The sequence below is a fragment of the Crocodylus siamensis genome, chromosome 4 (genome assembly GCF_052110815.1).
Source record: "Crocodylus siamensis isolate JL-2025a chromosome 4, ASM5211081v1, whole genome shotgun sequence".
Classification (NCBI taxonomy): Eukaryota; Metazoa; Chordata; order Crocodylia; family Crocodylidae; genus Crocodylus; species Crocodylus siamensis.
Genome location: NC_143398.1, coordinates 17,566,491 through 17,591,306, shown reverse-complemented (window position 1 = coordinate 17,591,306; position 24,816 = coordinate 17,566,491). Strand labels below are relative to the sequence as shown.

The 24,816-nt window shown below is 41.9% G+C and overlaps 1 protein-coding gene across 1 annotated transcript in view; it reads right to left on the bottom strand.

The window, feature by feature from the left end:
- PCLO (piccolo presynaptic cytomatrix protein) overlaps positions 1-24,816 on the bottom strand; it is a 549,762-nt gene that overhangs the window by 260,711 nt on the left and 264,235 nt on the right. Inside the window, exon 6 of the mRNA XM_090041018.1 lies at positions 22,759-24,764. Coding sequence (XP_089897144.1) covers positions 22,759-24,764 — 2,006 coding nt within the window. The remainder of the gene's footprint in view (positions 1-22,758; positions 24,765-24,816) is intronic.

Below are 24,816 nucleotides of genomic sequence, written 5' to 3'. Positions count from 1 at the left end.
GTAAAATGTTAACTTCTTCGTATAATATATTCCTTGTCTGGCAGTTATACATTTTGACTTTGGTTTCTATTGTATCATAGAATACAATATGAACAATTTGTTCATAAAAAATTGAACAAATTCTAAATCTGTACATTATAATTTTTTTAAATATTCATCCATCTGTAAAGTCAGTTATAATTGCCCACTTCCAGAAAGAGAGATTTATTTCTTAACCATACCAGTCACAGTCTTTTAAAATGGTTTGTTATTCAGAATGATAATATACTTTAAGGTTCAATGTTACATGTTCTAGCTGGCCCAGATGGGTCCCTTTGAGACTCAATCTAGTACTGGAATAATAAGAATATGTACAGGGCAGCTTTATTTCAGAAAAGAAAGTATAAACTTACCCCATACTAATCACTAAGACTTGACTTAAAACTTTCTTTTAAAGGCCATACAGTATCCCCCCCATCCCTTTTTACATTGGACTAAGGCTTTGAAAACCATGCCTACAAAGTGTTTGGTTTTTGGAAGGATCCCATATCAGGTCCTAAACTGTGGGGAGAAAGTCTACCTTAGCTGTTATTGACACATCAAGCTTTCTTCCTGATGGTTACCTGGAACATTCAGCTTCTCTGCACAAACATATGAGATGTCTGAACATAAGGAACAGAACCACATAAAGCACAAGAGCTAACACCAGGGCTAGGGACAGAAGTTACACATAAGCTGCTTTAAGTGATCAGCAACTGGTTTAAACCTGTAGCAGACCAGAATGTCAGCATACATAAACCAGTTTCAAAAATAAACCTGGTTGAATGCAGTATCAGACTTAACTGATTTGGATCAAACTGTTTTATGAAACTTCTGTCCCAGACCCCTTCCAGGTTCAAGTTAAATCAGAGTCCTCCAGCATCCCAGCATTTTGCAGCCCTGGGTTGTGCTGTGCTGTACTGTGCTGTATGCTCGAAAGAGCAGGGAGGGCCGTGCCCCCTGCTCCCTAGCTGGGGCAGTAAGGGCTGGCTGACAAGGGAGTTGTGGGGTGGGGGTGCAAGCCTGGCTGGGGATGCAGTCCCGTCTGCAAGGAGGGGGGGAATGCCCCCCTGGCAAACCCTGGCTGGGGGTTAAATACCCCTTCCCCTGCTCAAACTTACTGCTGGCTGCAACTGTGGACTACAGATCCCAGAGGCACCTGAAACCAGGAAGCAGAAGTGGTGAGGAACCCTCCAGAGCACTGTTGTTGTAATGTGGACTGCAAATCCCAGAGACCTTGGGTGCAGCAGGAAGAGGAAGTGAACATACAGCCAGAGAACCATGCTCTAGTGGCCCCCAGCTTCTGGCCTGAGCCACTGAATCAGAGGTAAATGTCTATTCACTTATGTTTCAGTTTAATCTGTGCACCTTAGACTAACCTGCAAAGACTGAATCAATTTAGCCTCAGGCTTTTTGATTGTGTGTACTTAGTCTAGTAGACAAAGCATAGGATTAAAAATAGACTATGTCCAAAACCCAGTTATGATACTGAAGCTTTGGTTAAATTACTCATCTTTTCTGAATAAGTTTCCTTGTCTATGGAATTGGTTATACTCTTACTACTTACCAGTCTCACTACAAGATAACGAGATTAATTAGTTATCATTTACAAGGCTCAGTTCGAGTACTAAAATTGACTAAACAATGCATAATACCTGCATTGGTTGGAAGCCTAACAATAACTGTGCTAGAGTTGAAATTTGAGATACAGCAGGGATTACAGCATGTATTTTCATATTACTGGTTCATATAAGCAACGATGTTAAAAAGAGGAGAGAAGAAAGAAGAATTATGGCAAGGTAGAAGCTGTTTGCCTAATATGGTTCAGGGAGAAGAATGAGGTTAAGAACAGATCCTCTGCTTGGGCTACACTTCTCTAATACAAGTTATGATCAAATAGGCTGCAGGAAGAGAAAGTGTCAGTGACACAGACCAATGTCCACATTCACTGACAAATCAATTTTTTACTGCCTTTTAAACATATATCTAGAGGCATTATCAACTTGCATCCGCAAACTTCTCTTAACACAACTCAACAAGCAAATAAAAACAGACATTCCCCGTTCAAAAAAAAAGAAGCTATTTTGATTCTTATTGCAGTAGTCTCATTTTGGTGGCATCAGAGATGTATCAATGCTGTGTAATTAAGAAAATCAGAGAGCAGCAGTAAGAGATATGGTCCTGCATTATTAAGGATTGTGAAGGATGTAACTTGCTTATTGCAGACCCAAATTTCTCTCTTCCACTGACAAGACAATTTCAACATCTTTACTGGTACTATTTAAAATCATTGAAATACTGCAGGACTGGTAGCTTGCAAAAAAGGACAAAAGAAAATTTGTTGGAGGTAAATTATGAACCAACCAACTTTTTCCAAGGCATCTATCAACATGGTATCTAATGGCAGTGCAACAACTGTAATCACCACTTTCTTTCCTCCAGGTGGTTTTGGCTGTTAGGTGCCTAATAAGTTGATTCTGAAAATTGGACTTATGTTCCTACAGTATTTAGGCACTTTGAAGAAGTTCACCTTTACTCCCTTCTTAGCTAACAAGGGAATACCCAGGCATCCAGACTGACACTAGTTGGGATTATGTTGCCAAACTGAGCAGGGGTAACACGCATTAAATAAGCATGGAGACAGACTGATTTTGTCCCACTTAATCAGTCCCTCCAGGTCAGGCTTGAGGTATACTGCCGGTCAGTCTGGCAAGTTTTCAATGTGTGCTACCAGTGCTGTCCCTATTGTATAAATAGCAGTTCTGTCTAACAGTGCTATGTGTTCACTTAAAAAAAAAAAAAAGCAGTTTTGAAAGAAAGGGGAAGCTCTTTTCACTATTATTTTTTCTTGGGTCCTTCCTCTGAAATGAGTGATTAGTGATAGAAGCTCTCCTGTTTGAAAATGAAGTATTTTGTTCAGCACATAAGAATGAATTTAAGAACCTAACTTTCAGCACTCACTTTTGTTACCAAGAATTCATTAAAGCATATTACTGTTTCAGTAATGAATTTGCTGTATTAACAGTTGTCAAAGAAAAATGATGGTCTTAAGCACTGGCTTGGGACTTAGAATATTTGGCTTAAATTTCTTGTTTCATCACAGACTTCATTAGTGCCCTGGGGCTAGTCATCTAGATGCACAGCCAAGAGGACTTAGGCACCTAATATGTAACCAGGACCTACCTGCCTAAATATCTAAGAATGCGAGCCACAAAAACTCACATAACCATTCAGGTGCTTGAAAGCCTGTAGATGTCTATATTTTAAGTAGTAAAGTTACTTTGATGCTTTGAGTTGTTCCTGTGCATACCCAGAGGCTTAGTAATCTCAACTGATCTGATAGCTTTGGCATCTATTTCATGCCTTGGGCTGGTTTGGGAATCACAAAATAAGTTCCCCAAAGTATCTCACTTGGTAGGTGTGCTCTGAATATGCCAACAACATTGAGTCTGACACAAAATGAAACGGCCACGGACACTTTCAACCAAAAAACATAGCTGGATTAGGTAGTAGCGATCCTACCCACACTGTAGACCAGTAATTAGATCACTTAATCAGTAGTGGGTGGGAGATCACATCTCCTGGCTCTAGACAATGCTTTAATCTGTAGGTTAGACTGGGCTCGGAGTACAACTCCCGTTAACACAGTTTTACCATGCATAAAGAAATTCAAGATTATGAGGAACAGAGACGGAACAAGCAAAAGAGATGATAATGCAGCTTTGTGACTTCAGGATGCCTAAATGTATATGGGATGCAGTATCACCATGCTTAAATCCTTACTAGATCCTTCATCTCAGTTCTTCATCTGGCAGAATGTATATGAGAAGTCAAGGTCATATTAGATCATAGGATCATTGGAAAGAAGGCCTGGAAGGTACCTCATCTAGTCCAGTCCCCTGCTCAAGGCAGGATCATCCCTGACTAATGATTATAACAGTCCCTTCTGGCTTGAAAATCTGTAAACAATCTCTACAGCACATAGTGCAGTAGGTTCCTAACTAATAACTGGGCCTCCGAGCAGAAACTCTAATTCAAATAAATATCATAATTATTATCAACAGTAGCATAAAATATTAAACAACTACAACAACATCAGCTCATTGGCTAAAAAACCATGACCAGAAGCATGGAGGACCAAAATGTTCAATTTAATTTTTAGACTTTTAACATTTTAAATAAAACCTATTCCTATGCTTAAAATGTCATATAGTTTAGCTACTTACACTGGAAGAGACCCGAAGAGCCATAGAAGTTGACTTGTCCCATCTCACAGCAAAGCAACATATACTAGATAATATATAATAATATACTAATATACTATTAATTATATATTTATATCTATAATTAATATACATGCATATATAGAGAAATATCTATACATTATTTGTTATATTATCTAAATATATATTATCTAATATAATACTGTACTAGATATTCTATAATAGACTATCCCTGACAGATATTTGCTAATACGTTCTTAAAAACCTTCAATGATGATGATTCTAACACCTCCAGTTGCAGTGCTTCAAAACATAGATGTTTTTGCTTAATGACTTAAATATTATTGCTGCAAAGGAAGACAATTACTTTTTGTCCTTAATGAACATGAGGAACAGGTGATAACCATCTACTTTATAACAACATTCTATATATCAGAAGACTTATGTCTTTCCTTGGTTTGCTTTTTCTAAATTAAAAAAAAAAAAGTCCTCAGCCTTTTTCTTTCAGGTCTTTTTTTTTTTTTCTAAATCTCCTGCTTTTCTCCTGTTCTTTCCTTTTTGTTTCATCTTTCTTAAGGTGGCTCAAATTTGGCACAGTATTCCAAACTGGACATATATATTATCATCAATATTGTTTTGAATTGTTATTATGTGTTCTATCATCACAGTTGGTATCATCTGTAAACTTAATACATTACCTTTATAACCTTTAGTGTATCGTTCAAATTGTTAATAAAAACAGTGAACAGAAATAGAGCTAGGACACAGCCCTGAGGAACATCACTTGGAAACCGCTTCCGATTTGACAGGGAGGCATGAGCTATTCTTTGAGTGTGAATTCACATTCACTTGGAAAATGGAGGATATACAGAAGTAACATCCTTTACCAAATAGACTTAATCTAACAAGAGGTTAGATTATGGGTTTGTATGGGCTGCTTCTGTGTCAGGCAGTGGATTGGACTAGATGACTTATGGAGTGCCCTTCCAGCCCTACTTTTCTATGATTTCTACTATTTCTCTGTGAAAAGATTAATTTCAAGGAAAACATTTAAATGAAAACAGAACTTTGAAAAATACCAGCTTAGCAAAAAAGGATGTGTTGTAGGGTTACACAACAATTTTCAAGGCAAAAAACCTGTACTAGAAAGAAACTTTTTGTTGATGTTACATAGCAATTATGTAAACATACATATGCATGCTTCAAATCTTAGTTTGGTTCATAAATGAAAATGTTTGCTTGTCTTAAATTCCATTTAACATGCCAGTCCAAAGATTAAAGCTATGATATCATTTAGCAATAATGACAGCCAGTGATTTTGAAAAACCAAGGATTTAATTGAACAGTGTTTTAAGGATTAGGACTTAGGTATTGGACATTGCCATACCTATAAATTGGGTTCTTTTATAAAGAGACCTTTGTAAATTCAAAGCCTATTGCTATATATTACTTTTCCATATCATAAATAGAAGTAGTTGCACCAAGAGAAATATGTGATAAATGATACCCCTGGAGACTGGAAGTTGATTGGAAAAGGAGAGGATGATATAAAAATCTAAAAACTGAATAAAGGTTATCAACAACATAGATGAAGTCTAAAGATTATAGACAATTGGCTTCCCCTACTTTTCCTCCCCTTTTTGAAGTAGTGATGGAAGATTTCTCTGGTTTTGTAGATGTTTTTATGTTATGAACAGAACCACCAACAAAATTCCACTCATATACTGTAGGCTTCGCTAAATTAATATAGTTTTCCCTTGCTTTATGTGGTACATGAGTTCTGGGACAACTGTGCATAAATAGAATTTGCATAAAGGGAACCCATTTTAAAAGGTAACAAATAGGGATACCTTCTTGCGGCAATGAGGGAAGGAGGGAGGGAGTTAGGCTGGGGCTAGGGAAGGGGCGGGGAAAGGGGCATGGTGCAGGCCAGCAGCTGCAGGCAAGTAGCATCAGCTGTTCCTGGGGCTGCAGTAAGGAGCAAAGCAGAGGGACCTGTCAGTGGCTGCAGGGTATGGGGGCATGGCTTTTACTGCTACATGAACCCTGGGAGAGCTGTGAGCTGGGAGGCTGTGCCAGGCTCTTTCCAGGGTGGGGGATGGGCCCTTGGATCTGTGTGCGGGACAAGAGCAGGCTGCCGGTGCAGGCTGGATGTTTGGGGCAGGTGACGGGTGCTGGGAGTAGAGCTGCTGCCACCCCAAAATTTGCGGTTGCCCCCCCAACCTACCCACCCTGAGTGCCAGGAAGAGCCTGGTGTTGCCACTGGCCCCAGCCTGCAGCAGCAGCCTGCTCTTGTCCTGCACGCTGATCTGGGGGCACACGCACTCCGTTAGGAGCCCAGCGCAGCCCCACACCTCTCCCGGGGTGTGTGTAGCAGCAAGTGCCACACCCCTCCATCCCATGCCCCACACCCATCAACAGTTCCCTCCTCACCTTCCTCCCTGCTGCAGCCCTGGGAGTGGCCAACCCCACCTGCCTGCAGCCTCTGGGCTGCACGGTGGCCCTCTCCCCACCCTTCCCCTACAGGTGAACCTCAAATGCAACAAATTTACATTGCATATAATGAATTTTGGGTGTAAAAAGAGTCATCACATAAGAGCGAATTCGCATATACAGAACCCATATAAAACAAGGGAAACCTGTACAAGCATGGTGCATCTATACATGCCCCTATGGAAGAGTACTAAATGATGGTTCAGTAAAAGCCCGTACTGTGCCATGTTGGCAGCACATGGTTATTTTTAGCCTCTGTGTTGCTGTAGCAATGCACTATAGTGAGGAAGCACATTGCTACGGTGACATAGTTTTGGTGTCATGGTTTGTGCCTGCCAGTGCAACATCACAGCGCATTGCTATGGTGACATAGAGCCTCACGTAGACACACTCATATTGAACAGGACATACACAGTTCGCATAAAAACTCTGCTAAAGAATTAAGTAAAGAAGGCCTCATCGAAGGCTGACCACACATACACCAGGGACTTAAGACTGGATGGTGCTCATGAAAATAAGCTTTACAGACCTCGACAAAGTTGACTAAGTTGATTGTTAAGGCTGTTGTCAGACAGTCCAGAACTTGATGGCTAGGGACAGACATTCAAAAAGCCAGAGCCTGAATTGATTCAATCTTTGCAGGTTAGTCTAACCTGCCTAGATTGAACAAATTTGCAAGTAAACAGACGTACACAAAATACAGGCACATGCCTTCAGTGGCTTAGGCCAGAAGGCAGGGGTGCGTGCTAGAGCACTAAAGCCTTTGGCTGCAGGGAAGCTGTGCTGGGGGTGTGTGGCCAGCCCCAGCAATAGTCTGAGTGAACTGGCCAGGGAGGGGACTTAATTCCCCCCTCCCTCTCCCACCAGCATGGACATAAACTGGGGTCTGCTGGATACTCCCCCCTCATGGGTGCAGAGGCATAGCCAGGGTGTGGCCAGATGCTAGCCAGCATGGCCCCAGAGGCAGAAGGGACAGGGAGGGAGCTATTCCTCCCTCTAACTTTACTGCCCCCAGGGGACCACAGTGATGTCTGACTGCCCAAACTGCCACTGCTATTTACTCCCTGCACAGGGCAAGCAGCAAGATAAGCCCCCTCTTGCTCCCTGCACCAGGCGTGGGGGACATAACCCCCCTCCCTGTCTGCTCACTGAAGGGGCCCTGCCAGCTGGGCTCTGCCCAGGGCCCTGACCCTGCTACTGAAGCAGCAAGGAGCCAGGGCCCTGATGGGGTAGCAGCCCCTGTCCTGGTGCCTGGGGAGTGTAAATTTCTTTCTAGCAGGGGGGCTGTGAACAGGGGTCAGAGCTGCTGTGAACTGTGTGGAGTGGGCAGCAGCACCAGGGATCGGAGGGGGTCATAGCCCCCCCAAGAACCCCTAGTGCTGCTGCCGCTTGGCCTGTGCAGTCTGTGGCAGCATGCCCCACCGCATGGCACAGGCTTGTGCTTTGGGACAAGCCTGTACCAGGGTAAAAATGTCACCCAGACAACTAAGGAACATAGTCATGGATGTGGTCCCATGCCCAAGAGGTAGCAGGTACTAGGCTTCTGGAATGAAAGCAAATCCAGCTCAGGATGAAGTTCCCTGTCTCTGAAAACTTAACTGGAAAACTCAAGTGCCTAGAATAGAATACATAAAGTCTAGTACACTGAGCAAGGGAGGAGAGGCTATGCTTGGATTTCCACATTTCTCGTGGAGTTATGTGCCTGCCTGGAGTAGGATTTATGGGATTCCCAGCCTGAAGTCTTTACCTACACTTCAGGTACCTTAGTCATCTTTCATATAACAGAGGTATAGATGCATTCATGTCACCTGATATATAGTCACAGAAGGATCCATAAGTTTTCTAGCTAGTTGTTGTTGTTACTGTTACTGCTGTTTGTTGTCTATGAAAATGACAAAGAAAAGCCCTGGCAAAAATGCAAAGATGTCCATAGCAAATGTTCTTTTCATAAATAAAGATAATTTATATGAACAGTAATTCCCAAGATGAAGCACCACTGCTGTAGGATGAAAAAAGTGTCCACATCTACTTTGTGTGTGTGAATGCACGGTGACTGTATATATATGTGTATATATGTGATAGACAGTTAATGCCCTTTCAGCACTGTGCTGCTTTTTTTGTTTCCAGTTGTCAGTAATAATCCACAGTGTAACAAATCAGTGTTTTTTCCACCCCTCACCCCCCCACAAGTTGCATAAACAGATTTTACTCAGAGGTAACAGTCCGGAATATTTTGCAGGTGTTAGTCTTCTGCTTCCTGGCCCTTCTGCAAAATGCCCTTTTCCTTCTTTAAAATGTACTTCTCCTTTTCAGTTAATGCTATTAGATTTCACTGAATTTCTTTCATGTCTGTGCAGGCAGGAGGTTAGGAAGCAGAATGCAAGAAGCCCAGATACACTAACTGTGTAAACATGATAAATACTTTCTTGAATTCAGTTGAATTGTGCCCAGATCATATGGAGGGAGGGAACTATGTAAAATATCTAGACAGCTATGATAACAGCAGTTATACTGAATTATCATATCCTTTGAATCCTCCTCTTCTATTGCTCCCTCCAATAGTGGCCTTTATCAGGTAAACAAAAACAAAATTAACTAAAATGTTGAAGCAATAAATATTAATGACAGCTGGTTGATGGATACATGGTCCTGCTAGCCTTCCCTCTGCACACGTTTAGTTCAGATTATGGTGAAAATGCTAGTTTAAGATGTTAAAATAAGTTGTCACCATACAATCACGAGGTTGCTCTTGTATATCATACTAATTTCCATACCACATGCACCTCTCCCCAAAAATTAGTCATTCAGAAGTCAGGTGTGTGTCTTAAACAAAGAATAATTTCTTCACTGTAATGGAGACAGAAGGATTATGGGGGCTATAATCATCACTAGCTCACCTTGGGCTGATCCCTCCAGCCACATGGAGCAGGGGTGGAGTCCTTTTGTCAGCATCACCCCTCCTTTTCCTGCTGCAAGGTTAACAGAGAGTTTAACCTTCTCATAGCTACTGCCAGTTCAGCAATCAGCAGAATGGAGGCAATTCAGCAGCACCTGTGAACGTGTTAAACCCTCTGATGGGTCTCCACCCCTGTACCATGCAGCTGGAGGGTTCAGCCCAGGGTGAGACAGTGCTAGAGCAGGCAAGCCTGTGAAAAAAAATGGTATTCTTTATTCTGCTACCAAAAACAAGGTGCATGTTTTATTGGGAGCATGTGAATAAATATGGTAATATGAAGCTCCTTGTATCCTTAACCTATTTGCATGACAGAGTGGTATTTTGCCTTGAAAGCAGAAATGGGAGTTGGCCATCTGCACAGAACAAAATGCATAACTTGAGTAGGAAAGAGAAGAACAAGGTGAAAGAATACACAGTCCTTTTATTAACTCTAAGCAACATGGATCAAGCTTTAAGAATTCACATAAAAGAATGTGAAGAATCATCTTGAAAAGGTATAAGACTTTATATCAGTTTAATTTTCCATTGTGATAAAGTATATGTTCACCGAATATGGGAAGGCATGAAATAAAATAATAATTCAGAATGACCCAGTTAAATGCTTTTTATATAATACCATTTATAGGATATATTTACCAAATATTGGGCACCACTTTCTCTTTGAAAGATCTGACAGATGGAAATAGGATGCCTCATTTGAGTCACAAAGAGATTATTCCAGGAGGATTTCAAATGCATCAGAAGAAGAAATATTTTTAAATGTTAATATGATTCTAAACATAAACTATATGTTCCCTTTGTATTGAATAAATCTTAAATATAGCTAAAACATATGATTCAAAGACAAGCTGAACAACTTCTGGGGTGTCTTTGTAACTAAACAGTTACAAAATGAAGCTCATTTCATGTCATTTTGTTTTTAGTGACATTCTCCTACTTCAGAGCTGGGCTTGACTTGAGAACAAAAGGTACTTGTTACAAGGTCTTGCAAGAAACTAGTGATGATTGGCTTCTTTTCCTTTCCTCCTACACAGCCAGATGGGTTGCAAGTTGGCTGGAGGGCCACACCCAGAGAGTGGTGGTGTATGGGTCATTTTTGACCTGGACGGACGTGGGCAGTGGAGTCCCCCAGGGCTCGGTCCTCGGGCCCCCACTGTTCAATATCTTCATTGGTGACTTGGATGATGGGGTGAAAAGCACCTTGTTCAAGTTCGCAGATGACACTAAGATGTGGGGAGAAGTGAGCACAGTAGAAGACAGGGACAGGCTACAACTAGATCTGGACAGGTTACAGAGGCGGGCAGATGAGAATAGGATGGGTTTCAATATGGACAAGTGCAAGGTATTGCACCTAGGGAGGAAAAGCCAGCAGCATACCTACAGGCTAGGGAACTCCCTTCTTGTCAGCACAGAGGCAGAAAAGTATCTTGGAGTCACTATTGATTCCAGGATGAACATGGGCCACCAATGTGGGGACGTGGTCAAAAAGGCTAACCACACCTTGTCACGCATCCATAGATGCATCATGAGCAGGTCCAAGGAGGTGATCCTTCCCCTCCATGTGACATTGGTCAGGCTGTAGTTGGAGCACTGCATCCAGTTCTGGACGCTGTGCTTCAGGAGGGATGTGGATAGCATCGAGAGGGTCCAGAGGAGGGCCTCTTGCATAATCAGGGGGCAGCAGGGCGGGCCCTATGACGAGAGACTACAGGACCTGAACCTGTTCATCCTCCACAGGAGAAGGCTGAGACGTGATCTGGTGGCAGCCTACAAACTTGCCAAGGGGGACCAGTAGGCAGTGGGAGAGTCCCTGTTCCCCTGAGCACTACCAGGAGTTACAAAGAATAATGGCCATAAGCTGACTGAGAGTAGATTCAAACTAGACATCAGGAGGCACTACTTCACAGTCAGGGCTGCTAGGAGCTGGAACCAACTTCCTAGGGAACTGGTGCTTACTTCTACCCTGGGGATCTTCAAAAGGAGGCTAGACAATTACCTACCTGGGATTGTTTGACCCCAGCATCCTTTCCTGCCCATGGCAGGGGTTGGACTTGATGACCTGCTTAGGTCCCTTCTGACCCTACCAGCTATGAAACTACAAAACTATGAAACTAACTCTTGGACCAGGGGTGGGCAAGATTGCAAATCCAGCTGGCAGCCCCTGCTCATGTCATGGTGGCTGGTTTCTATGGAGACCCCAACAGCAGTGGCACTGTAAAAGCGAAGGACCAGGGTTTCCATGGAGACTGGCCCCGGCATGCGGCTGGGCAGGAAGCTGCTCCGGGGCTGGGACTCGGATTTTGCAGTGGTGACAGTGTGGTCTGGAGGTGTGTGGACAGTGGATCGCAGCTTTTCCCTGGCTCCCAGCCCCAGAGCGGCTCCCTACCCAGTTGCATGCCCTGCCAGCGCTGCTGAGCCTGGTCTCCATGGAAACCCATGCTGTCACAGTGCTGCTGGTCCTGGGGTCTCCATGGAAACTGGCTGCAGCAATGTGGGCAGGGGCTTTTGGGAAATGGAGTCCACCATGGGCCTGATCCAGCTCACGAACCAGACTTTGCCGGCCCCTGCTTTAGACTTATAATGCATTTATATACCTCAGTCTTCAGGTGCCTCAATGAAAATCTCACTGGGAAATGATTGTGCTGGAGGAAAACAATAAGCATCCACAGCTGAATGTATAATTATAATTCAATGACATATATCATCATCTTATATGGAATGCTTCCTGAGATACCTTCATGACAAAGAATCATAAGAAACACAGGGATGGAAGTGACCTCAAGAGATCATCTAGTCCAAAACCCTGGCTTGTCATAGAAGGAAATTGGATTGCTTAAGCATGACTTGTTTTTGACAAAACCATATTGGCTGCACGAATCACATTGGTATTCTTTTCGTATTTAGAAACAGATTTCCTGGGGGTTGCTGACTGGTGTTAGTGCTAGCTTGGAGTTTGAAGCACTTATGCCCTTAGTCTAGAAACCTTCTCTGACAGTCCCCCACCTGCACAGCTGTGATTTGCTATTAAAGGCCTGGTGAGCAGGAGCAGGACAATGAGCTGTAGTTGTGAGTTGCCACTAGAGGGTTGGTGAGCTAGGACAGGCTTCTGTCCCTGCTCTACAAGGGAGATGTGTGAGAGATCCTAGGATACTGGAGGACTTCAACTTGGGCAGCACATCTGTGGGGAGTGGTGCCACATCTGCGTGGAGTGGCCATACCTAAATGAAATAGGAGCTTGGTAGTGTGGATCAGAGATAACTTTGCCCTGGAGTGGTGCAACTTTGAGCTACATAACGAGTGCTTAAAACCACTAAGGTGTTAATGTGCAGACAATCCAGAGGTTAAGAGCTCCAGGACCGGCAAAAATTACTGTGTAACAAGGTCCAAGAGACTGGCAGTGCATAGGGGGTGCTTGCGGGTACACATTCACCCCCTGAGATTGGTGGTGAACCTCCTGATATTGGCCACTGCTGCTGGTGGTGCCTGTGGACAGTCACCACTTGCCACCCCCCACCGCCGACACCACCGGCAGCGGTAGGATACAACCCTGCAGCCTTTCTACAATATGGAGGATAACATTTTAAGCACTGCATTGTCTCTAACAATAGGAAGTGTCAGGTGACTTTCACTGTAAACAACACTATGTGAACTTCCTATAATGAAGAGAAAAAGAGCTATTATATCACAGAGATAAAGAAGAAATCATGTATACCACTAAGGCAAATACCATCAGCCTGATTTTATGATCAGAATACCAACTGACAACAGTTTGCATTTTTCTCTATTTCATGATTAATGTATATATTTACCAGCTTTAGCTATTAATAGATTGTATATATAGACAAACACCTTCAAAGCTGACTGTCTAAAAGTGGGTACCTATCTTACTTAAGCAATTTTGGATTATGAGGTAATTATGTACATTCCTTAATGTAAATTGAAGTAGCTAAGTTTAGGTATTCAGGTTTGAAAATGAATAATAAAACGCTGAGTCTACTGTTTCCAGTCCTTTAGACTATAAACAGTGTTAAGGAAGCTGAGAAAAATCATGATTTCCTGTTTTACTACAGCAGTAGGTAGACTCTTCTGACTTGGACCTGATTAAGAACAGAGATGGTCTTTTGGGGTTAGCCTGGTATCATTATATCTTTCGCTGCAGTATATAGCTTTAAATCTAATTCCTACCATAAATGCAGTGATGTCAGCATTTTGTATCAGTTGGGAAATTGCAGAAAAACCTGTGTTAAGACTTCTCTTAATAAACAGGCTGAGGGATTTTGTTCACAATGTTGAAGCTTAAATATGCAATTTTGACTCTAAAGCTGACAAGCTGTTGACAGATGTGTTTTTGTATTTATTTCACTAACACAAAGGTTTCTGCTAGGGTTTTATGAACTGTGGATAGTGCATGACAGGACATGCACAAGGGCTGAACAGTTTTGATCTTTAGACCTTTCTAACTTGCTTCAGTTAAACTGACCAGACATTGTAAACCCAAAGGAAAAGAAAGACAACTTTCAACACACACGGGCAACTCCATGGGTACTGTAGTAGCTTTGTCTGACTTAAATCTGTGACCTATTACTATACAATTCCCTTTTTATTAGATTAATGCACCTGCAACTCCATTTTTGTTGGGTGGACAATACTTAGCATCCTTTCTACATTCTGATATGTATTCCAAATGCTTTCATGCAATCAATTCTTGCAGCTTCTCTCTCTGTGGAGCCCTACATTATATTGCTGTTTTGTATTCTTTTATTGAGGACAACACTTTGTGAGCTATAATGGCTCAAAGTGCATTGACTAGAAAACAGGAAGATTAAATATCTTCTCAGTGTACTAGAGTTGCTTGTAAAAGAAAAAAAAGAAAGGCATCTCTTGCATTAACCTAAATCACCTGAAAGGAGTTCATCAGTATTGCACAAAAAGACTCTGATCCCCACCAGGCTTGTTTGGGTAAAGGGACCACTATTCTCACTGCAGTAGACTATGACAACATGAAAAATGACTGCTATTGTAAACACATAAATAAGTAATGTAAACATTTATATCTTCTGATGACAAGATGAAACGTGGGCTTACTGCAAGTGAGATTACCTGAGACGTTAGGGTGCCTGTAGACATCTGGGGATGCTGCTCTAACGCACTGTAATTACAGCGCATCAGAGAGACTTGATTAATCAAGCCTGCTGGAGCATGTTAAATCAGCGCACTCTAGCAGCCTCCACATCTTGTGTATTCTCCATGCCCTAGCTTTAAAATAGTGCCGAGGGCGCTTTAACTAAAGCTTATTGAACAAGCTGCTCTAATTAAAGTGCCCAAACCCCCAGAACATGTATAAAGACTCCCCCAGTTACTACAGTGACAGTAGAATGGAGCACTTAAATAAATTCCTACAAAAGGCACACTAAAATACATAAAATAATAAATAAATCCTCTATCATAAAACACTCAAATGCCTTATTAATATTTAAATATGTTAGATATATTTTTCCTAGGCTCAGCAGGAAATTCCAAGACATGAAAAAGGTAATCCCCAGGAAAAGGCAAAATACATCCTTGGAAATGCCCAGTCAACTCCCAGATTTCTGGGCCATGTGGTACAGCATTTAGTACTAACTACTAAGTATCAGATCAGGTGAAAATTTTGAAAAAGGGAAATCTACTTGTGTCTAAAGATGTACAACCACATTTACACATGAAAAACTAATTAATGCATGTATAAATGGGAACTCTGTACTCAAGCAAATAGACACAAGTTTACATATTTATTCTGTTAAAATGAATATAAGCATGTGCCTATCAATTCGCAGTAGAAGCAGGCCTCTATATTTTAAAGAATGAAATGCTATTTATTTCCTTCTACATGCAGTAAAACAACCATAAAAATAGACCATCTGAGAAATACAACAATAGCAACATACTATAGTTGAGTATTTAAATTACTGCAATGCCACTCACTTCTTGTGCCTGCAAGGCACAAATGAGTCCAACTGCCAAGTATATTATTTCAAGGAAAATGGGAGGTTTGAATCAGGTGCTCTTCTTATATTGGTTTTATGTTGGATCTACTTGGCAAAATTCTATGGCTTCTATTACACAGTAAGTCAATGTAAATAATAATACTGGTCCTTTCTGGTCTTAAAAAAAACAATGACTGAGAAACTATCTGTAAGTCCCCATCTTCAACATCTTTCTTCCAACAGAGAGTAAGATAATGGTAGGATGGGAAAACAGGTGAAGTGCATTGTGTTCCAGATAACACCAGCTTGCATACTGTCTCTTGGGATTCTGTATTAAAGTGTCTTGGATTATACCCAGGACTGGTTCTAAGGTTTGGGTGAGATTCAAAAAGCCATGACTGTTAGAAAGAGATATGTAAAAATGATGCGACTGTGCAGAAGAGTAGATTCACCTTCAGTGGGTACATCTACACATGTGCTTTAATGCGCAGCAGCCTATTTTACTACGCATTAAAGCATCATGTAAAAACCGTGTGATTACGCTAATGCACAGTAAAATAGGCTACTGCACATTGTGTCACATAAAAATTGTGCACATTCATTACTCCACATTAAGGCAGCCTAATCAGTGTTGTTTAGTATCTCACATTTAAGGTACTAAATTTAATGTGCATTTGGAAAATCATCTTAATTCATGGGTAGATACACTCAGTGAGGTGTGAGGTCTTAGGGTCTTAAAGCCCAGTATAGAAGCAAGCAACGGGGCAGCTAGAACTATTCTTGCCTATGTGAGTGAGGTGGCCATTAGGGTTGCCACAAAGATTGTGTAACAGAAAACGTGCAACAGCTCCTGGAAGTGGTTTGTGTTCACACGGAGGCTGCTTAAGAACCACATGAAAGGCATTGGGGAAATTATAATTCAAGTACTACAGTTTAAAAGATATAGGGCCTCACTGAGAGAGCATGTTTTAATTCATAATGAAATGTGATTTCTTTCTTCACTCTCAAGGACAAAAAGAGCTTTGAGGGCCCAAGATTGGAAACTGCTGCCTTCAACATCTAGTAACTGTAACAGTTTTCTTCCCAGCAGGAACAACCACAATTTGCAAAAATCAATTTACTATTAAGAAAGGTGCTTTCTGTTCAGGTTAGGCAGCAGAAGGTAAACTGCAATAAAATGAAACTGATAGAGAGACAATTTTTGCTTGTTTCATTTTTACCGTTAAAAGTTTTTGCAGAGGTACAGTCTGCTCCAATTACTTAGTCTGAAATCACAGTATACGAAGAGACATTCCTGCTATAACAGATATTAAAGAAAGCTCCCTATATACCTGGACAAAGACCAGACACACATGCAGCTTTTAGATTTCAATGAAATATCACATCTAATTTTTCATGTTGTGTTTTTGCTTTAACTGTTTGCTCCCGTTTCCATAGTGAACCCAATTGTATCAGACCAAATTTTGTTCTACACAAAAATTCACCCTTTGCCTGAAGTTTTGGTTTTAATTCTCCTGTTTGAAACAAGGTCATCCTCCATCTTTAGCATTTCTCATACAACACAGTGCTAGGAGTCCTCATAATGGCAAGATCCCATTGTGAGAGGTACTGTACAAACACAACAAGACAAGATGGCCCCAGGTCCAAAGACCTTCTGCTGCAAGCAGAGTATATCAGCTTTCGTGTTTATTATGAGGATAAACTAAAAGCTAATGTGGTACTTACAGCCAAACACAGCAACCCCTGTGATACATGGGCAAAACAGGACACAAATCAACAGTTAAGAAACAAAATCACTTACACCTCATTAACTGTGTAATTATGTGTATGTTAAATTTGCAGGGGGGACCTTTGAGTATGAAAAATAATGGCATTTTTTAGCTCAATGACAAGATCATGGTACAACAGAGAAAATAATAATTCCCCCTCAACTATGCTTTCCAAGTTCTTACAGCCTCAAGGCCAAATTCTCAGCTGTAATAAATCAACATAACTCTACTGGAGGTTTTATTGTTCTGGAAGCAAACTCTGCCTAATGTACACTTATGTCCCATAACAGACTGGTCTTTCCCACCTCCCCAGCACCTCTTGACTCAGAACTGTGCAGGGGATCCCTGTCCAATGACAGCACTGTAAGAATGCAGTGTTTTCTGTCCCATCCCCAGCCACGTGGACCCGAGGAAAGAAAATGAAACTGATGCAGATGGTGCAGAAGATACTATTATACTGCTTTCTGCAGGTTTCACTTTGGACAGTCTCTCATCTGTACCGATTGGCTGTTTGTTCCAGACCTTCCAATTTCCTTTCTTCCTTCGCATTTCCACCTACCTAACCCTCATGAATATATCCCAACTCAAAGGATTTCCTAGCAAAAAGAAATACAAAATGCGGTGTAAGTACTTGTTAACCACTATTATATTGCTCGCTCTCCTCGTATGTTATATCTTTTCCTTCAACCTATGTCAGTCTTCTTTAGTTCGATTAAAAGATCTGAGGACATTAACTGGCTACTACAGAGTCTCTCTCAGCTTGACCTTAGGTGATAGAGTAATACATTAAAAAAAGTTATAAAGAACCAGATACAAATCATTAGTTTTCGTGCCTCTGTCCCTGTTTGTGTTTTTCCAAACTCTACTATTCAGTCTTTTCAGGAAAAATCCATTATTTTAGTTATATATATTAGCTTCCACCGACTGTATCCTTACAAGTCACCTTTACAAATTATGCTTACTTTATTAGCTGAATATATCTGTGACAGTAGGAGAACCTAGATCTGTGACCACAGTAGTAGTTTTCACTATTCCTTTTGCGTTTTATCTAATCATTCCCATTAAGAGCACTATCCAGAACCTTTTGTGAAGAGTGAAAAAAAATTACTTTTTGTAAGTACTTAGAGGAAAAGAATAAAAACAACACAAATTGTATGGATTATTCATGAACAGATCATGTAAAACGAACCCAATTTCCTTTCCTGACAGGATAACTGGCCTAACAGATTATGGAGAAATGGCAGACTTGATATATCTTGGCTTTAGCAAGAATTCTGACACCATTCTGAGTGGTGTTCCCATGAGCCCATTTCTATTCAATATTTTCTTTAATGATGTGGGTGATGGAATTAGAGAGTATGATTATCAAGTTTGTAGGACAGTTGCAAACACTTTTAAACACAAGAGCAGAATTCAAAATGATCTTGACGAAATAGAGAGATGACCCAATCAACAAGATGCAATTAAGGACAAATGTAATGTGGTACACTTAGGAAGGAAAAATCAAATGTGCATACGCAAAATTGGAAATAACAGAGTAGGCAGCATTATGGCAAAAAAGATCTGGAAATTCCAAGGAGTACACACTAAGTATGACTTAAGGAAATGTGATGCTGGTGCAAAAAAGGGAGGGTTATCCTTTGCTGTATAAACATGCCGTATTTTCATCAGTACAACATGCCCTGGAATATAGTATGCACCTTGTTTTTGAAAGATGGAAGGAAGAAAAAAAAGATGTTTCCAAAGCTATGGCCCCGTAGAGCAAGGGCAGAACCTAATCTTCAGCTGACTCATCCCCCCTTTGCAGTTTAACTAGAGCGCAAAGCTTAGCTATCACTGAACACTGGCTTCCATTGGTAGATTTATGATTTGAAAGAGCTGAAGTGTTTTGAGGGCTATGAAATAGAAGGAGAGAGACCAGAAACAGCTAGGAGCCAGAAAAAATTCCCTAAGAAAGGTTAACTTGTTTAGCAGAACTTGAAGAACATTAACAAAGAAAGAAGATCCTTAACATCTCTGGAGTGAAGAACAATGAGCCATTAAAGCAACTGATTCCCTCAGCTGCATGAAAAGTAATACCACAACTGCTTCACTGTGGTACAGGGTGCTTCTATCAAAGCTGAGTGCTTTTATCCTGGGCACAGAAAATCAGCTTCCCCACTTAATATATGTACCTCAGTTTTGGGGGTCTGAGCTGGGAGGGAAAAAGGGTGTGTTATATGCAAGAAAATATTATAATAAGACAAAGGATATATTTATTCTGCTCTGCTTAGCAATGTTGAAACCTCAGCTAAACTACTATGTCCAGCTTGGGGCACCATATTTTAACGAAAAGGCAGCCAAATTGGAGAGAGTCCAGAGTAGAGCAATAACGATGATGGTAATTCTAAGAAACATAATCTACGAGAAAAGTTTGAAGGAACTGGGTTTGGTTAGTCTAGAAAAGAAAAGATGAAAGAGGCATGAAGAGTGTCTTTCAGTGTGTAAATCAGAGCAGGCAATTATTTTGGGTGGAGGGCTGCTTACCCAGTTTTGGCAAGCTGTTGAGGGCCGCATGGGTAGCTCTGCCAATGTCTTGGGACCAATGTCTCAGGGCCAGAGCTTGTGGGGCCCAGAGCAGGGCACAGACTGGCAGGAGTCTGTGGAGCCAGGTTGGGTAATACCAGCAGGGACGGGGGGGAGCTGGCTTGGCTCCATAGAGGCCCTGCTGGCCGGGACCCTTGTACTCCTGCTGCTCCACTCTGGGACCCACTGGCGCTGGCCCCATGACACTGGTGTGGGCCCCATGCACCCACTCACTCCCAGTGACTCCAGCCCCGTGGTATAGGTGGGGGGCAGCATGCAGCCCAGATCCCTTGCTCCAGGGCAGTGAATAAGCTGGTGCTGATTGCAGGGAAAAGCAGCCTTTCCTCTGCCCCATGGCCAGTGCTCCCTGCTGCAGCCACTCGCAGCCCACATGGAGCTGTCCTGAGCAGGCATAGGCAGCCCCAGGCGGGCTGAAAGCAGCTGCAGTGCAGAGTGCTAGGCATGGGGTGGGGAAGGGGGCGCTTCTCCTGCACTCAGCACCAGCTAGTAACCCACCCCCACAGCCCGCCTGGGCCCTGCACTGGCTCTTGGTTCACCTGTCGGGGCTGTGCCATGGTGGCAGCAGCTGCAGCGTGCCCTGCTGTTGTGGGAGCCCACTGGGCTTCTCCTGGGTCCTACTGCCCCTGGCTCTTGTCATTTCTGACAGGAACCAAAGACAGATAAATTTTAATTTTCAAAAATTTTTGGGGCCCCATGGGACAGACAGAATGGCCTCACAGGCAGGATCTAGACTGCAGGCCATATTTTGCCCACCCCTTGTGTAAATGATTGATCAATTATTCTCCATGATTGTGGGCAGGACAAGTAGAAATTAGTTTTGTTTGCTGCAAAAATGATTTCCATTAGATATTAAGAAAAACAAGGGAGTTAAACATTGGAACCATCTACGTAAGGGTCTTGCAAAATCTTTTTTTGCAATGACTTCAAGAACAGGGACTGGGTACAAAAGTTCAGTAAGCCTGAGGCAGACAGAATTGATTTAAATTACATCGTTTAGAGTGTTAGTGAAGAGAATCCACATTTGCCCTTTGGCAGCTGGGGGGCAAATCTTTTTGATCACTTATACTGGTACAAGTGTAATGTCTGTACCTGGCCAGGCGGAACAAATATCTACCAGGGATAGTTTAGGAACATTTTATCTTACCTTACTGAAAGGAGCTGGACTAGATGAACCTCTTCTAGCCCTCTTCTAGACTATTTATGTCTATGAGTCTATTGTCATAATAGAAGAAATAATTGTCCCTGAGTTAATGAACACTACACTGATCAAAGGGGAGGAAGAGCCATTCTCCTCAGTACAACACAGCAGCAACACAACACCCACATGTGCAAAAAAAATCATCTGCCAGTTTTGGGCTAGATGAATTTGGTTATAGTTTAATTAAAAGAGAGGACTGACTACAGAGCAGTGCAAAGTTGCCCAGTTCCATTAGCATCTCTCCCTTGAGGTGTCAAGCCATCCTATGTGAGGAATGCGACTCGCTGTTTCTATTTCTGGTGCTATATCAAGAGATGACAAAATTACAGAGCAGGAGACAGGGTGATGTCATCAGCACATTGTTTTCCTTCCCCTTTTCCAGAGGTTTTTTCCCAAGTAAGGAGAGTAGAGACAGAAGTGTAATCTGTGGATGTACTCAGGAGCCACAAGCAACCTGAGGGTTGAAGAGTTGGTGTGAATGGTTTCAAGGTAAAAAACAAACAAACAAACAACAACCATCAGACAAGAGGGAAGAATTCTCATTAGTCCACTTAAACTGCACCATAGCACTTGCCCAAATCTAACTAAATGAAAAAAAAAATCCCCACCCAAAAACAAAAAACACCTCCCAGAAAGCCAAATGAAACTACAGTGAGGACCCCCACTGACATATTACAACAAAACAGCAGAGTGTGAATGGACAAAGGGAAAGAACAAACGCAAATGGGGCAGTGATGAAGGCAGTGACTGATGAGTGTTAGCCAATGAAATGACTCACAGCCGAGCTGGCTTGTTTACCAGAGAATGCTGTAGAATTGGAAAACTTAAATCTTGGCCGTGCAATGTCATTCAGAAGTCAAATTTATCCAAAATTACAACACAGAACATTAGATGTAGATGACTCCTGCCTAATTCTCCTTACCTATGAGGAGAATTAGACATAAGACCTTGAGGATAAGAAGAAATAAATCAAGCATGAAATGAGGGAAGTGTATATATAGAACTGAGACTTTCAGAAAGACACCCAGCATCCACTGTCCAGTGGGACAAAAGGGCAGTTCAATCAATGAGAAATAAATCTGGAATTAACAGTACTTTGGAGAGGAATATATATTTGATAGTTTAGTGTTAAGGCATTTCGGGTTATAGTATAGGAGGTGTGTGAAGAAATAAAAAAGTTCCTTATTTAGATTGAAGATAAATTTAGTTCTCTGAAGAAAAGATAGTACCCATCGCATCAGCAATTAATTCCCATGCAAAACTGCAAGCACCTTCCTAGTTTTAGCTAAAAACAGTCCGTGTTTTATCTCACTAGCACAGTAATTTATTTTCTAAAGGGAGCACTAAAACAATTAATGAATGAAGTAATAGATCATGCATCTGCTATCAGGCATGGGACCATCCATGGCACTTATTCAGCCTGGTATGTAAACAGTTTATATGCAGAAATTCTAATGAACATGGTATCCCTTGTGCTGCACAGAAAGCCAACTGCACAATTTCACATGAAAAAAAGAGATATATCTAGATAGAAAAAAACAATACTTACCATGAAACCCTCAGTGTATTGAAACTGAGCTCTGGAAGTGTCTTCTGCTGTGGGACTCAGGGGCTTAGGATCAGATAGTGAACGTTGCATCATCTTTGCTGACTTTGGGCTGGGTGGAGGAACGTTGGCAATATCAGCATGCAGTATCTTCTGAGAGCTGATGTCATCAGTGATGGGTTTTTCATAGGATACAAAGGCTGACTCTATAACTTTGCTTGGTGAAACTGGTGAAATGGGTGAATAAAGAACTTTGGGAGACTTGGGAGGGGAAGGGACTACCTGCAGTGTAGAGTCTGCACGCAAGTGAGATGAGTAGCCTATTTCTAGTGGTGTTGGGCGCTTTTTGTCCTTCTGAGGAGATGTGGTTGTCAAGTACTGGGGACTTTGTGTATCTGAATCCGTTTCTGTTTGACACCCCAAACTTTCTCCTGTATATGTCTTTTCTGGGGCTGAAATGTGTTTTATGATTTCAACCTTAGCATCCAATCTGGCTCTTATTGAAGGGGTTCGTATTGTCCCTACAGGTTCTGTTTGTACCGAGATCTCTGCCACTGTCTGAACTGCAATGCTAGACACTTTGGAAAATGGCTTACTTTTGTCTACCTCAGGGGTGCCCTCATTATATTTCCCCACACGAGCCTTCCTTCTTGATCTGCTAGAAAGATCCCATTCTTCTTGATCTTCATCATCTGTCTGAACACTTGTATCAACACTCTTTTTTGTCCTCCTCCTCCTGTTTGTGTAGCCCCGGTCTGTACCATCTTCATCATCAGTTTGTACTCCACTGTCCATGATCTTTTTAAAACACCTGGGATCTTCTTCTAGGGTCTCATCAAGCTCATCATACTGACCACGTAACTTTGGCATGGAGCTCCTCTTCTTCAGTTGTTTCTCCTCTCTTGCATCAATATCCTTTAGAGACATTTCTGAAACAGAGCTTAGCATACCAGGCCTAGATATATATTGGGCAATGCCATCGGATTGAACTGTGTACCATGTCTGACTTTGTGGAATTTCAATGCCCAGCGCAGCTGAAGCTGTTGTGGTTGTGTCATCGCTAGTCCAAAACTGGCCATTTTCTGTAGCAGCATATTGTCCTTCCAGAAGGACTTGATCTGTGGTTGTTTGTGGGGAGACATTTCCAGAAGGGTCATAATTATATTGATATATCTGGCGAATCTTTTGCTCTTCCAGCTGCTGGTGAAGCTGTTGCTGAAGTTGCTGAATTTGCTCAAGCTGTAACTGCTGTTGAGCTAATGTCTCCTGTCTCATCATGAACTGGGCTTGCCGCTCCTCCTCTTGTTGGAATAAGAGATGGTGCTTCATGGATTGCAATTCCTCCAGCTTCTTTTGCACCATAAACTTTTCTTGTTCTCTAAACCTTTGAATTTCCTGACGCTCCCACTCTAATTCCTCTGCAAAGCGCTGCTGCTTAAGTTTCTCCAGCTCAAGAAGTTCACGCTCCAAGTCAAGCTGCTGCTGTTTATCTTCTTCAGGGGCAACGAGAAGTGCAACTTCATCTTCAATGACTTCTGTAAAACCTTCTGAAGCAGTAGTTAAAGTAGGCATCAGGCTGGTTGTCTCGGTAGTAATAGTTTCTATAGCGAGAGGTTGCAACCCTGTGTCAATATCAATGCCAACAATTGCACTGTCTTTTTCAGCTGCCACTGTTGTCAAGAAACTGTATGATCGTGGAAGTGGTTGATTCTGTTGCAAGGATGATAGTGAGGACACTGAGTCAATTGTTTGGAGAGCAGATAAATCTCTGATGGTTGTACTGAAAATAGAACCAGGCTGTGTAGTTATGGCAAATGTGGATGGTATTGGAGTTGCAACCGAGGAATAAACAACACCATTTGATGATCTTAAAACACTTCCAACACCATACAGGGAAGGTACCATTCTTGCTTGGGAATACTGTGGTGCACTAATCCCGATGCCAGAAATCACTTGTCGAGTCTCTGGATAAGGACCAGTGGTCTTGCTTGAGTAATCCATAACCTCACCTGAAATTATAGGGCACAGTTATAGTCCAGTCCCCCAAAATAATGCTGCTTT